Below are 12,412 nucleotides of genomic sequence, written 5' to 3'. Positions count from 1 at the left end.
GATGGCGAGTGCGACCGGGGGGGGGGGGCACACTCGCCTGAGGCCGGTGTTCTATCACCCCTCACACACACACTGGCGCTCACCTCACACCACACCCCTGCACGCATCGGACAGAGCACAAAGGCAGCTTCTGTAGGTGTGAAAATGAATTTAATAACAAACAGTTCATACACGTGCCCTAGTTCCTATAACTAATCTGTGCCTTGCACCCGCACCCGTGTCTAATTGTTTGGCCTTACGGGCCCTTTGACTATGTCTAGGTGGTTCCCCAGACGGTACAGCAGAACTGGAGGTGGACTCCTGTGATTCCTGCCCTGTGACTCGGGATCCCTTTGACGGCTGTTTCCTGGGGCGGCCTGGCCTAGATGGGCCAGGCTGCGGCTCGGACGACTGGGATGGGGAGCTGACAGCCTGTCCTGCCCGTTGCCGACCAGATGCACATCAGACGGAAGGGGGCGAGTCCGAGGTGTCGCGGTTTTCCGGGACCTCCCCTACAGGGGGACCCGGAACGGGCCTCAGCAACTCCTCCTCCCTCGGGGTGCTTGATAGCCCCCAGACCTCTACATGGGTTGGGGATGCGAACGGACCAACCATTTGATGCCCCCCCCGACACCGGGCGCTGCCACTCCTGGAGGCCCACCCTGGTATCAACAAGGGTCTGCAAGTTTGCAGCCATGGAGCTCAGGCCCGGCCAGCACCAGCGATTGCCTGCTGAGACTGGGCCACTGCCTGCAGAGACTGGGCCATTGCCTGCAGAGACTGGGCCATTGCCTGCTGAGACTGGGCTAGGGCGTTGAGCGCTTCTGCTATCTTCTGCTGGCTCATGGCTTCCTGTGAGAGGGCAGCCATGTTCTGGGCCACAGACGCCGCATGCATGGAAAGCCCCAGGCCTTGCATACTGCTCCCCATGTCTGACACCGTCACCTTACGGTTTCGGCCTGGGTGGCACATATGACCGGCACCTCTCCCTGTTTCTGCACGCGGGTGGACTCTTCCACCTTCGTCTGCAGCTGCTGCTTCCACCTGCTGTACCGGGATGGCTATGTTGTGCGCACCAGTTAGTGTATCAGATGCCTCATCACTAAAGTGCCCAACCGAGGTGAGTGTCTCTGCAATGGTGGAGGGTGTAGGAGATAGCAGTGGCGTAGTGTCGTGCTCCTCATCCGACCCAAAGTCCATGGTCCCCTGGAGTGGTGGTTCTTGTCCACCCTTCCCTATGCATCAGTGTCCTGTGCGTCAGTGTCCAGGGTAGGTGTGTCCAGGGTAGGTGTGTCCAGGGTAGGTGCGTCCAGGGTAGGTGCGTCCAGGGTAGGTGCGTCCAGGGTAGGTGCGTCCTGGGTAGGTGCGTCCTGGGTAGGTGCGTCCTGGGTAGGTGCGTCCTGGGTAGGTGCGTCCTGGGTAGGTGCGTCCTGGGAAGGTGCGTCCTGGGAAGGTGCGTCCTGGGAAGGTGCGTCCTGGGAAGGTGCGTCCTGGGTCGGTGCGTCCTGGGTCGGTGCGTCCTGGGTCGGTGCGTCCTGGGTCGGTGCGTCCTGGGTCGGTGCGTCCTGGGTCGGTGCGTCCTGGGTCGGTGCGTCCTGGGTCGGTGCGTCCTGGGTCGGTGCGTCCTGGGTCGGTGCGTCCTGGGTCGGTGCGTCCTGGGTCGGTGCGTCCTGGGTCGGTGCGTCCTGGGTCGGTGCGTCCTGGGTCGGTGCGTCCTGGGTCGGTGCGTCCAGGGTCGGTGCGTCCAGGGTCGGTGCGTCCAGGGTCGGTGCGTCCAGGGTCGGTGCGTCCAGGGTCGGTGCGTCCAGGGTCGGTGCGTCCAGGGTCGGTGCGTCCAGGGTCGGTGCGTCCAGGGTCGGTGCGTCCAGGGTCGGTGCGTCCAGGGTCGGTGCGTCCTGGGTCGGTGCGTCCTGGGTCGGTGCGTCCTGGGTCGGTGCGTCCTGGGTCGGTGCGTCCTGGGTCGGTGCGTCCTGGGTCGGTGCGTCCAGGGTCGGTGCGTCCAGGGTCGGTGCGTCCAGGGTCGGTGCGTCCAGGGTCGGTGCGTCCAGGGTCGGTGCGTCCAGGGTCGGTGCGTCCAGGGTCGGTGCGTCCAGGGTCGGTGCGTCCAGGGTCGGTGCGTCCAGGGTCGGTGCGTCCAGGGTCGGTGCGTCCAGGGTCGGTGCGTCCAGGGTCGGTGCGTCCTGGGTCGGTGCGTCCTGGGTCGGTGCGTCCTGGGTCGGTGCGTGCAGGGTCGGTGCGTCCAGGGTCGGTGCGTCCAGGGTCGGTGCGTCCAGGGTCGGTGCGTCCAGGGTCGGTGCGTCCAGGGTCGGTGCGTCCAGGGTCGGTGCGTCCAGGGTCGGTGCGTCCAGGGTCGGAAATGGGTCGGAATGGAAAACAATGATGTCAGTCTTCCCAATATTTAAGTGGAGGAATTCTGTGATCATTGGATGTTGGATAAGGTGTTCAATAAAGAATCTGGGGCGTCATTCTCCGAACCCCCCAGCAGGTCGGAGAATGGCCGTTGGCCGCCGTGAATCCCGCCCCCGCCGGTTGCCGAAGTCACTGGTACCGGAGATTGGGCAGGGGCGGGAATCGGGACGCGACAGTTGGCGGGCCCCCCCGCTCGATTCTCCGGCCTGGATGGGCCGAAGTCCCGCCGAGAAATTGCCTGTCCCGCCGGCGTAAATTAGAGTTGCTATTTACCGGCGGGACAAGGCGGTGTGGGCGGGCTCCGGGGTCCTGGGGGCGATCTGACCCCGGGGGGTGCCCCCACGGTGGCCTGGCCCGCGATCAGGGCCCATCGAGCCGCGGGCGGGCCTGTTCCATGGGGGCACTCTTTCCCTTCCGCCTCCGCAACGGCCTCCACCATGGCGGAGGCGGAAGAGACTCTCCCCACTGCGCATGCGCGGGAAACTGTCAGCGGCCGCTGGCACTCCTGTGCATGCGCCGCCCCGAGATGTCATTTCCGTGCCAGCTGGCGGGGCAACAAACGCCGTTTCCGCCAGCTGGCGGGGCGGAAATCCCTCCGGCGCCGGCCTAGCCCCTCAATGTCGGGGCTCAGCCCCCAAAGATGCGGAGCATTCCGCACCTTTGGGGCGGCGCGATGCCCGTCTGATTGGCGCCATTTTGGGCGGCAGTCGGCGGACATCGCGCCGTTTGGGGAGAATTTCGCCCCTGATAATTTAGCAACATTGGAAGAGTCGATAAGCTTGGTGGTGAGGTAGAGGAGGGCAAAAAGTAATACAGTGGTGAGGAAAACAAAGGTGGTTTGAAGGGATTTATATTGGTAAATATTAGAAATAAGCTATAGCTTTAAGTTGGTTTAATTTGATGCATAAGGAAGCATCGATCAATTGATGCTGGACAAAGTTTTTTACATGTGTGGGGGAGGGTAAGTTCCAAATGTTCGTAGAGAAGGTTACGGTGTTAAACACTAAATAAATTGCAGAAGCATTTTGTCATTGCTTAGCAACTTAGACCCTTTGAAGGTAGAAATGCTTTTTAAATTTAGTTTGAGCTGAATTTGTTTGCAGTTGAAGATAGGACACTAGGGGAATAAACAACTCTCAATGCTGCCAGGAAAAGACATGCTGGAGAGGACAAGGGAGACAGACGTCCCAAGGAAACAGATACAGTCCAGATAACCAGGGAATTGGGGCAGAAAGAATGTCTAAAGAAGACTGAAGTTAAGAAAATAGAGACCAAAGTTTAGTTCAGGGGAATTCAAAGGAAAAGCAGATGAAGTGTTCTCATTAAAGAGATATTTGTAGTAACTAGAATTAAAAGAGAAAAGAAGAAAAGTTAATACAGTCTAGCAATCAATTGTTAAAGCAATTGTGAACAATTGGTGCAATAGTCAAGCAGAAATCCAGAAGGGTGTGTTGTAAAACCTGGATGCTGGATTGCATATTATGGAGGGGAAGGTTTGTTTGAAAGCGCAGTTTGGAAAACCTGGGGTGAATCGTTAAATCCAAACTACGGAGAGAAAGCATTGTTTAAAAGGAGATTTGAAAATGTGGCTTTTTGAAAGCGGAATTTAAAATCACCAGTCAGAGTTCAGTGAGAAAAGTCAGCTCTCGATGTAAGCATCATTTGGAACAAATTTCAGGAAAAATCCATAGACATTCAGAGTAGAGAGTGGATGTGACCACAGCCAATTTGTGTGTTTAAAGGGACCTGCGTTAACCTTAAAAGCTGTTTCATTGCTTACGAATCATAGAATTCTACAGTGCAGTAGGAGGCAATTTGGCCCATCAAGTCTGCACTGACCCTCTGAAAGCACACCCTACCTAGACTCACTTCACCACCCTAGTTTCCCTGTAATCCCATGATCCCACCTAATCTGCACATTTTTGGACATTAAGGGGCAATTTAGCGTGGCCAATCCATCTAAGCTGCACATCATTGTAGGAGGAACCAGAGCACCCAGAAGAACCATGCGGTACCATGTCAAAGACATGGGGAGAAAGTGCAAACTCCACACAGACAGTCCTCCAAGGCTGGAATTGAGCCTGGTTCCCTGGTCCGGTGAGGCAGCAGCGATAACCACTATGCCTCTGTGCCATTCTTGCATTTTTGCATGTGCATATTTGTGAAGCTAAAAATAGAATAGATAAGACTAGAATAGAATCCCTACAGTGCAGGAGGCCATTCGGCCGATCGAGTCTGCACCAACCAACAGCACCCTACCCAGGTCCACTCACCCATCCTCCCTGCCTTATCCCTGTAACCCCATAACCTAACATGCTCATCCCTGGAGGCAAAGGCCAATTTATCATGGCCAATTCACCTAACGCGCACATCTTTGGACTGTAGGAGGAAACCAGAGTACCCAGAAGAAACCCACACAGACATAGGGAGAACATACAAACTCCACACAGACAGTGACGCAAGGCTAGAATTGTACCCGGCTCCCTGGCGCTGTGCGGCAGCAGTGTTTAAAAAATATATATTTTTAGCCAATTTTCAACAACCCCCCCCCCTTACAGAAAGAAGAAAATACACAGATCAGCATCTTACACTTATATCAAGAATTTCCCCAATGTACAAACCCCCCCAAGAAACAATAATAAACACATACCTGAACCCCCCCCCCCTTCCCACCCTGGGTTGCTGTTGCTGCTGACCACCTCCTAACGTTCTGCTAGAAAGTCCAAGAACGGTTGCCACTGCCTGAAGAACCCTTGCACAGACCCTCGCAAGACAAACTTTACCTTCTCCAATTTAATGAACCCTGCCATGTCGCTAATCCAGGCGTCTACGGTTGGGGGCCTCGCATCCTTCCAGAATCCTAGCAGAATCCTCCGCCAGGCTACCAGGGACGCAAAGGCCAGAATACCGGCCTCTTTCGCCTCCTGCACTCCCGGGTTGTCTGATTCCCTAAATAATGCTAGCCCCCAGCTCGGCTTGACCCGGGTGTTCACCACCTTATAGACACAGTTCTCGCAAAGCCCCTCCAAAACCCATCCAGTGCTGGACACGCCCAGAACATATGGGCGTGGTTTGCTGGGCTCCCCGAGCACCGCACACACCTGTCCTCTACCCCAAAAAACCTAATCAACCTCGCCCCTGTCATATGCGTTCTGTGAAGAACCTTAAATTGTATCAGGCTAAGGCTGGCACAAGAGGAGGAAGAATTAATGCTACCCAGGGCATCAGCCCACAGACCCTCATCTATCTCCTCCCCGAGCTCCTCCTCCCATTTACCCTTTAGCTTCTCCACCGAGGTCTCCTCCTCTTCCTGCAGAACGCCGAGACCTTGCCTTCTCCAACCCACACCCCCGAGAGCACCCTATCTTGAATCTTACGTTCTGGAAGCAGCGGAAATTCCCTCATCTGCCGTCTCATGAACGCCCTCACCTGCATGTACCTGAAGGCGTTTCCGGGGGGCAGCCCAAATTTCTCCTCCAGCGCCCCAAGGCTCGCAAACGTCCCATCTATAAACAGGTCCCCCATTCTTTTAATTCCTGCCCGATGCCAGCACAGAAACCTCCCATTGATTCTCCCCGGGACAAACCAATGGTTCTCTCGGATCGGGGACCAAATCGAGGCCTCTACCTCACCCCTGTGGCGCCTCCACTGCCCCCAAGTTTTCAGAGTTGCCGCCATCACCGGGCTCGTGGTGTACCTTGTCGGCGGGAGCGGCAACTGTGCCGTCACCAGTGCTCTCAGACTCGTGCCCACACAGGACTCCATCTCCAGCCTCTTCCACGCCGCCCCCTCTCACTCCATTACCCACTTATGGATCATCGCCACATTGGCAGCCCAGTAGTACCCACATAGATTGGGCAACGCTAGCCCTCCTCTGTCCCTGCTACGCTCCAGAAACACTTTTTTTACCCTTGGGGTCTTATTCGCCCACACAAATCTTCTGCTGACCCATTTAAAAAAGGCATTAGGGATCAGGATGGGAAGGCACTGGAACACAAAGAGGAACCTCAGAAGGACCGTCATTTTCACCGACTGCACACTACCCGCCAACGACAGTGGCAACATATCCCACCTTTTAAACTCCTCCTCCATCTGCTCCACCAGCCGCATCCCCAAGATCCCCAGGTACCAAAAGCTCCTTTCCGCCTTCTTCAACGGAAGCTCGTCTATCTCCCTTCCCTGGTCCCCTGGGTGTATCACAAAGAGCTCACTCTTCCCTACGTTGAGCTTATATCCGGAAAAGTCCCCGAACTCCCTGAGGATCCGCATAACCTCCGGCATCCCCTCCACTGGGTCCGCCACATACAATAACAGGTCATCGGCATACAGCGACACCCGGTGTTCCTCTTCCCCCACCCCACCCCCCCGAACCAGTCCCCTCCAGTGGACTCCCTCAGTGCCGTGGCCAAAGGCTCAATTGCCAATGCGAACAACAAGGGGGATAGGGGACACCCCTGCCTCGTCCCCCGGTACAGCCAAAAGTATTCCGACCTCCGCCGGTTCGTGGCCACACTCGCCACCGGGGCTTCATAAAGTAGCCTAACCCAACTGATAAACCCCTCCCCGAACCCAAACCTCCTCAGCACTTCCCAAAGATACTCCCACTCTACCCCATCGAAGGCCTTCTCTGCGTCTATAGCCACCACTAGCTCCGCTTCCCCCTCCACTGCAAGCATCATAATTACATTGAGGAGCCTCCGCACATTGGTGTTCAACTGCCTACCTGTCTGGTCCTTGTGAATCATCCCCGGGACACAGTCCTCAATTCTGGTAGCCAGCACCTTCGCCAACAACTTTGCGTCCACATTGAGGAGCGAGATCGGCCTGTACGACCCACACTGTAATGGGTCCTTGTCCCGCTTCAGGATCAGCGAGATCAGCGCCCTGGACATTGTCGGGGGCAGGGCCCACCCCCCTCCCTCGCCTCATTGAAAATCCTCACTAGTAGTGTGCCCAACAGGTCCATGTACTTCTGATAGAATTCCACCGAGAACCCATCGGCCCCGGGGCCTTCCCTGCCTGCATGCTCCCCAACCCCTTAACCAGCTCCTCCAGCCCAATCGGTGCCGTTAGCCCAACCACCTGCTCCTCCTCCACCCTCGGGAACCTCAGCCGATCCAAAAATAGAGCCCCTTCGGGGGCTCAGACCTATACAGCTCCTCATAAAAGTCCCTGAATACCCCATTTATTCCCACCGCACTCCGCACCATGTTCCCCCCTCTATCCCTAACTCCCCAATCTCCCTCGCTGCCTCCCGCTTCCGAAGCTGATGTGCCAACATCCGTCTCGCCTTCTCCCCATACTTGTATACCGCCCCTTGCGCTTTCCTCCACTGCACCTCTGCCTTACTGGTAATCAACAGGTCGAATTCGGCCTGGAGGCTTCGTCGCTCCTTGAGTAATCCCTCCTCGGTCACCTCTGCATACCTCCTATCCACCCTTAATATCTCCACCAATCTCTCCCTCTCTCTCCTCTCCTTTCTCTCGTTATGGGCCCTAGTGGAGATTAGCTCTCCCCTGACCACTGCCTTCAGCGCCTCCCAGACACCCCCACCTGCACCTCCCCATTGTCGTTAGGCTCCACATATCTTTCAATGCCCCCCCGGATCCGCCCGCTCACCTCCTCATCCGCCAACAGTCCCACATCGAGGCCCCACAGCGGGCGCTGATCCCCCTCTTTCCCCCAACTCCAGCTCCACCCAATGCGGGGCATGATCTGAGAGAGCTATGGCCGAATATTCCATGCCCGCCACTCTCGGGATTAGTGCCCTACACATAGTGAAGAAATCTATCCGAGAGTCGGCTTTATGGACGTGGGAAAGAAAGGAAAATTCCCTGGCCAACGGCCTGGCAAACCTCCATGGGTCCACTCTCCCATCTGGTCCATAAACACCTTGGCCGCTGTCGGATTCTTACCCATCCTGGACCTGGAGCGTTCCAATGCTGGGTCCAACACCGTGTTGCAGTCCCCCCCATTATCAAGCTCCCTGTCTCCAGGTCCGGAATCCGACACAACATGCGCCTCATGAATCCGGCATCGTCCCAATTCGGGGCGTATACATTCACTAGTATAACCCGTACCCCCTGCAGCTTACCACTCACCATCGTGGACCGACCTCCATTATCTGCCACGATGTTCAGCGCCTCAAACGACACCCGCTTCCCCACCAAGATTGCCACCCCTCGATTCTTTGCGTCCAACCCCGAGTGGAAAACCTGCCCGGCCCACCCCTTTCTCAGCCTAACCTGATCTGTCACCTTCCAATGCGTCTGCTGGAGCATAACCACATCTGCCTTCAGTCCCTTCAGGTGCGCGAACACACGGGCCCTCTTGACCGGCCCGTTCAGGCCTCACATTCCAAGTTATCAGCTGGATCAGAGGGGCTCTGCCCCCCCCCGCCAACTAGCCATCTCCCTTTCTAGGCCAGCCACATGCCCGCGCCTTCCGCACCCTCCATTCCCCCAGGCGACGGACCCCCGCCCCGGCTCTCTCTCCGAACTCCAGCTCCCTTTGGCCAATGCAGCAGCAACTCAGTTCCCCCCCCCCCCAGCTAGGTCCTCCCCTAGCTGTATTGCTCCCCCCATGGCACTCCCGTAAGTCAGCTGACTCCTGCTGACCCCGGCCTCTCCCGCCACTCCGTCGACCCCCCAGTGTGAGAATCTCTCCTCCCCTCCTGGCAGTCAGCGTGTGCTCCTCTCCAACACCGCCCTTCCCCCTGGCCCCGCCCCCTTCCTTCCCTCACGTGGGAAAAAGCCCGCGCTTTCCACCAAGCTCGCCCTCCCTCCCTGGCGCAGCTCCCTTTTGCGGCCTTTTCTCAGCTGCCCCACCTCGGGCCTCCCCTTCCCCCTCCCCCCCGGCAGGGCTCCATCCTTCCAACCACCGACGCCCACACTCTCACATAACCCCCACTTTGAACCATTTACCCAACCCCACCCAGCACCAAAGAAAACAGAACAGAACATCCTCCAAAACACAATAACCACAATAACCCCCCCCTCGACACCCCCTCCCAACAAACCCTCAGTCCGTGTCCAACTTTTCAGCCTGGATAAAGGTCCACGCCTCCTACGGCGTCTCAAAATAATGGTGTTGGTCCTTCAACGTGACCCACAATCGCGCCGGTTGCAGCATCCCGAATTTCACCCCCTTCCGATGCAGAACCGCCTTAGCCCGGTTGTACCCGGCTCTCTTCTTGGCCACCTCCGCGTCCATCTCAGGACACACTCCCTGTCCACAAAGCGGTGGAACCGCACCATTACCGCCCGCGGCGGCTCGTTGGCCTTGGGCCTCCTCGCCAGGACTCGGTGAGCCCCATCCAGCTCGTTGCTTCGGGAAAGCTCCTGCGCCCATCAGCATGTTCAGCGTCGTGACCACGTATGCTCCAGCATCCGACCCCTTCACTCCCTCTGGGAGACCCAGAATCCGAAGGTACTTCCTCCTCGACCGATTCTCCATGTCTTAAACTTTTCTTGCCACTTCTTGTGCAGCGCCTCATGCACCTCCACCTTCACCGCCATGCCCAAGATCTCGTCCTCATTCTCCGAGGCCTTTTGCCGCACCTCCCGGATCGCCGCCCCTTGGGCCTTCTGGGTCTCGACCAGCTTATCGATCGATGCCTTCATCGGCTCCAGCAGCTCTGCCTTCAGGTCCGCAACACAGTGCTTGAGGAACTTCTGCTGCTCTTGTGACCATTGCGCCGTGCCCACGCTGCCTGGTCTCCACCCACCGCCATCTTGGTTCTCCTCCCTCGCACTTGTCGCTGCACCAAAATCACTTTTTTCACCGCTCCACTCCTGGTCCAATCCATACAATGCCGGGGGAATCATACTGTTGCCTTCCCACACTGGGAACCGTCAAACAAATGCCGCTGGGGCCTCTAAAAAGAGCCCAAAAGTCCGTTTCTGACGGGAGCAGCCGAACGTGCGACTTAGCTCAGCATAGCTGCAACCGGGAGTTCATGCGGCCCAGTGTTAATCATGCCATGCCATGCCTAAGCGGGGAATAAATGAGTATTGTATCAGAATTCAACTTGTGTTTAATATGTATTTTTTTCCTGTTGTTATAACTATTGAGAGATCCTGTGAGTCTGTCTATGTTTTTAAAAAAAAGTAAAAGTCACCTTGGTTACAGACCCTCCACCACAGATCATTCATGAGAGAATCTTCATTGCAGAACCTTCAGGATTGAAGCACCATCACAAAATCTGTGGACACTGGGGTTCCACAGGAAGCAGTGCTCGGACCGCTGTTTACAATATTTATCAATGACTTGGAGGAAGTAAGAAAATGTATTATAGCGAAACTTACAGACAACACAAAAATTGGTGGGAAGGCAAGTTGTGAGAGGATAGAAATAGTTTGCAAAGAGATATTGATCGGTTAAGTAAGTGGACAAAAAGTTGGCAAATGGAGTATAATGTGGCTAAATGTGAAACGCTCATTTTGGAAGGGAAAGCAAAAGAACAAAGTATTATTTAATTGGAGAAAGACTCCGGAAAGCTGCAGCACAAAGTGACTTGGGGGACTTGTGCATGAAACACAGAAAAGTAGCACACAGGTGCAGTAGGTAATCAGCAAGGTGAATGGAATGTTGGCCCTTGTTTCAAGGGGATTGGAGTAAAGGGATGGGAAATCTTGCTGCAACTGTACAAGGAACTGGTGACATCACATCTGGGGTGCTGCAAGCAGTTTTGGACCCCAAAAGAACTGGACATTCAGCCAAAAGACATACATTCAGCCCCTCGAGCCTGCTCCGCTATTGATAGGATTATGGCTGATCTGATATTACTCAGATCCCCTTTCCCCGTAATTCTTGATTCCCTTACCGATTAAGAATCTATCTCAGCCGGGGACCAGATCCTTTGCACTGCCAATGTTTCTACAGGCAGGGAAACATTAAATTAATCCATCTGACGTTTTTGATTAACCTCAGTTACACTTACCAAAATCATCCTTGTGGAATGATTGAAGACAGAATCAGTGCAGCCGGCTTGACACGGTGACATATATTCTATGGTGTCAACTCCACACACTGGGTTGTATGTGTAATCAAAGCAGAAGCAATGAGCATTACAGTTAGCCTTCAGAGAGAACGAAGAAGATCTGTGAAGGTCCAGAAATTACACAACAATGTTAAATCTGGCAATTCAATTGTACCTCAGTTCAAATAAAACAAACCTCAGTGCACTCGACAACACTAGTTTGTGACATATTAACTCGGTGAAAAGAAGTCCCCTGGATAGGTTGCATTCTAAGATATATCTAAGATATACACTGGTAGTAATTTTCCAAAAGTCCATCAATTTTGGAAAAGTCCCAGAGGATTGGAAAACTGTCAATGTAACACCTTTATTCAAAAAAGAATGCAGAGAGAGAATACAGGTCAGCTAGCTTAATATCTGTCATTGGGAAAATATTAGTGTCCGTTATAAAGGATGTAATAGCAGAGCATTTAGAAATATATAATATAACCAAGCAGAGTCAGCTGATTTCTTGAAAGGGAAATCATGCCAGACAGATTTATTAGAATTCTTTGAGGTGTTAGTGGGCAACACGGTAGCACAGTGATTAGCACTGTTGCTTCACAGCGCCAGGGTCCCAGGTTCAATTTCCAGCTTGGGTCACTGTGTGCAGTCTGCACATTCTCCCTATGTCTATATAGGTTTCGTCCGGGTGCTCCAGTTTCCTCCTACAGGTCCCGAAAGACGTGGTGTTAGGTGAATTAGGTAATTTGGACATTCCGAATGTTCCCTCTGTGTGGCCGAACAGGCGATGGAATGTGGCGACTAGGGTTTTTTCACAGTATCTTCATTGTTAATGTAAGCCATTTTGTGACAATAAAGATTATTATGAGCAGGATAGATCAATGGGACAAGTCGATATAAGATAAAAAGTTTTCGATAAGTTACTTAATCAAAGACTACTTAATAAGATAAGAGCCCGTGGTAATGGAGGTAGTTTATTAACATCGATAGAGGATTGGCTAACTGATAGAAGAGAGAGTTTGTAGAAGAGGGGTGCTTTTA

At 54.4% G+C, this 12,412-nt stretch overlaps 1 protein-coding gene across 6 annotated transcripts in view; it reads right to left on the bottom strand.

Annotated features, from left to right (window-relative positions):
* Nucleotides 1-12,412, bottom strand: part of LOC140390084 (solute carrier organic anion transporter family member 2A1-like) — a 578,748-nt gene that overhangs the window by 54,096 nt on the left and 512,240 nt on the right. For all 6 annotated transcript variants that reach the window (XR_011934552.1, XR_011934553.1, XM_072474981.1 and 3 more), the window contains one exon: nt 11,330-11,489. Coding sequence is in view for 4 of the 6 variants with exons in the window: in XM_072474981.1 (XP_072331082.1) it covers nt 11,330-11,489 (160 nt within the window). In the remaining 2 variants the exon portion in view is untranslated. The remainder of the gene's footprint in view (nt 1-11,329; nt 11,490-12,412) is intronic.

Source organism: Scyliorhinus torazame, chromosome 14 (genome assembly GCF_047496885.1).
Source record: "Scyliorhinus torazame isolate Kashiwa2021f chromosome 14, sScyTor2.1, whole genome shotgun sequence".
In the NCBI taxonomy this organism is placed as follows: domain Eukaryota; kingdom Metazoa; phylum Chordata; class Chondrichthyes; order Carcharhiniformes; family Scyliorhinidae; genus Scyliorhinus; species Scyliorhinus torazame.
Note: the sequence above shows the minus strand (reverse complement) of the source record. Positions and strands in the feature narration are given on the sequence as shown.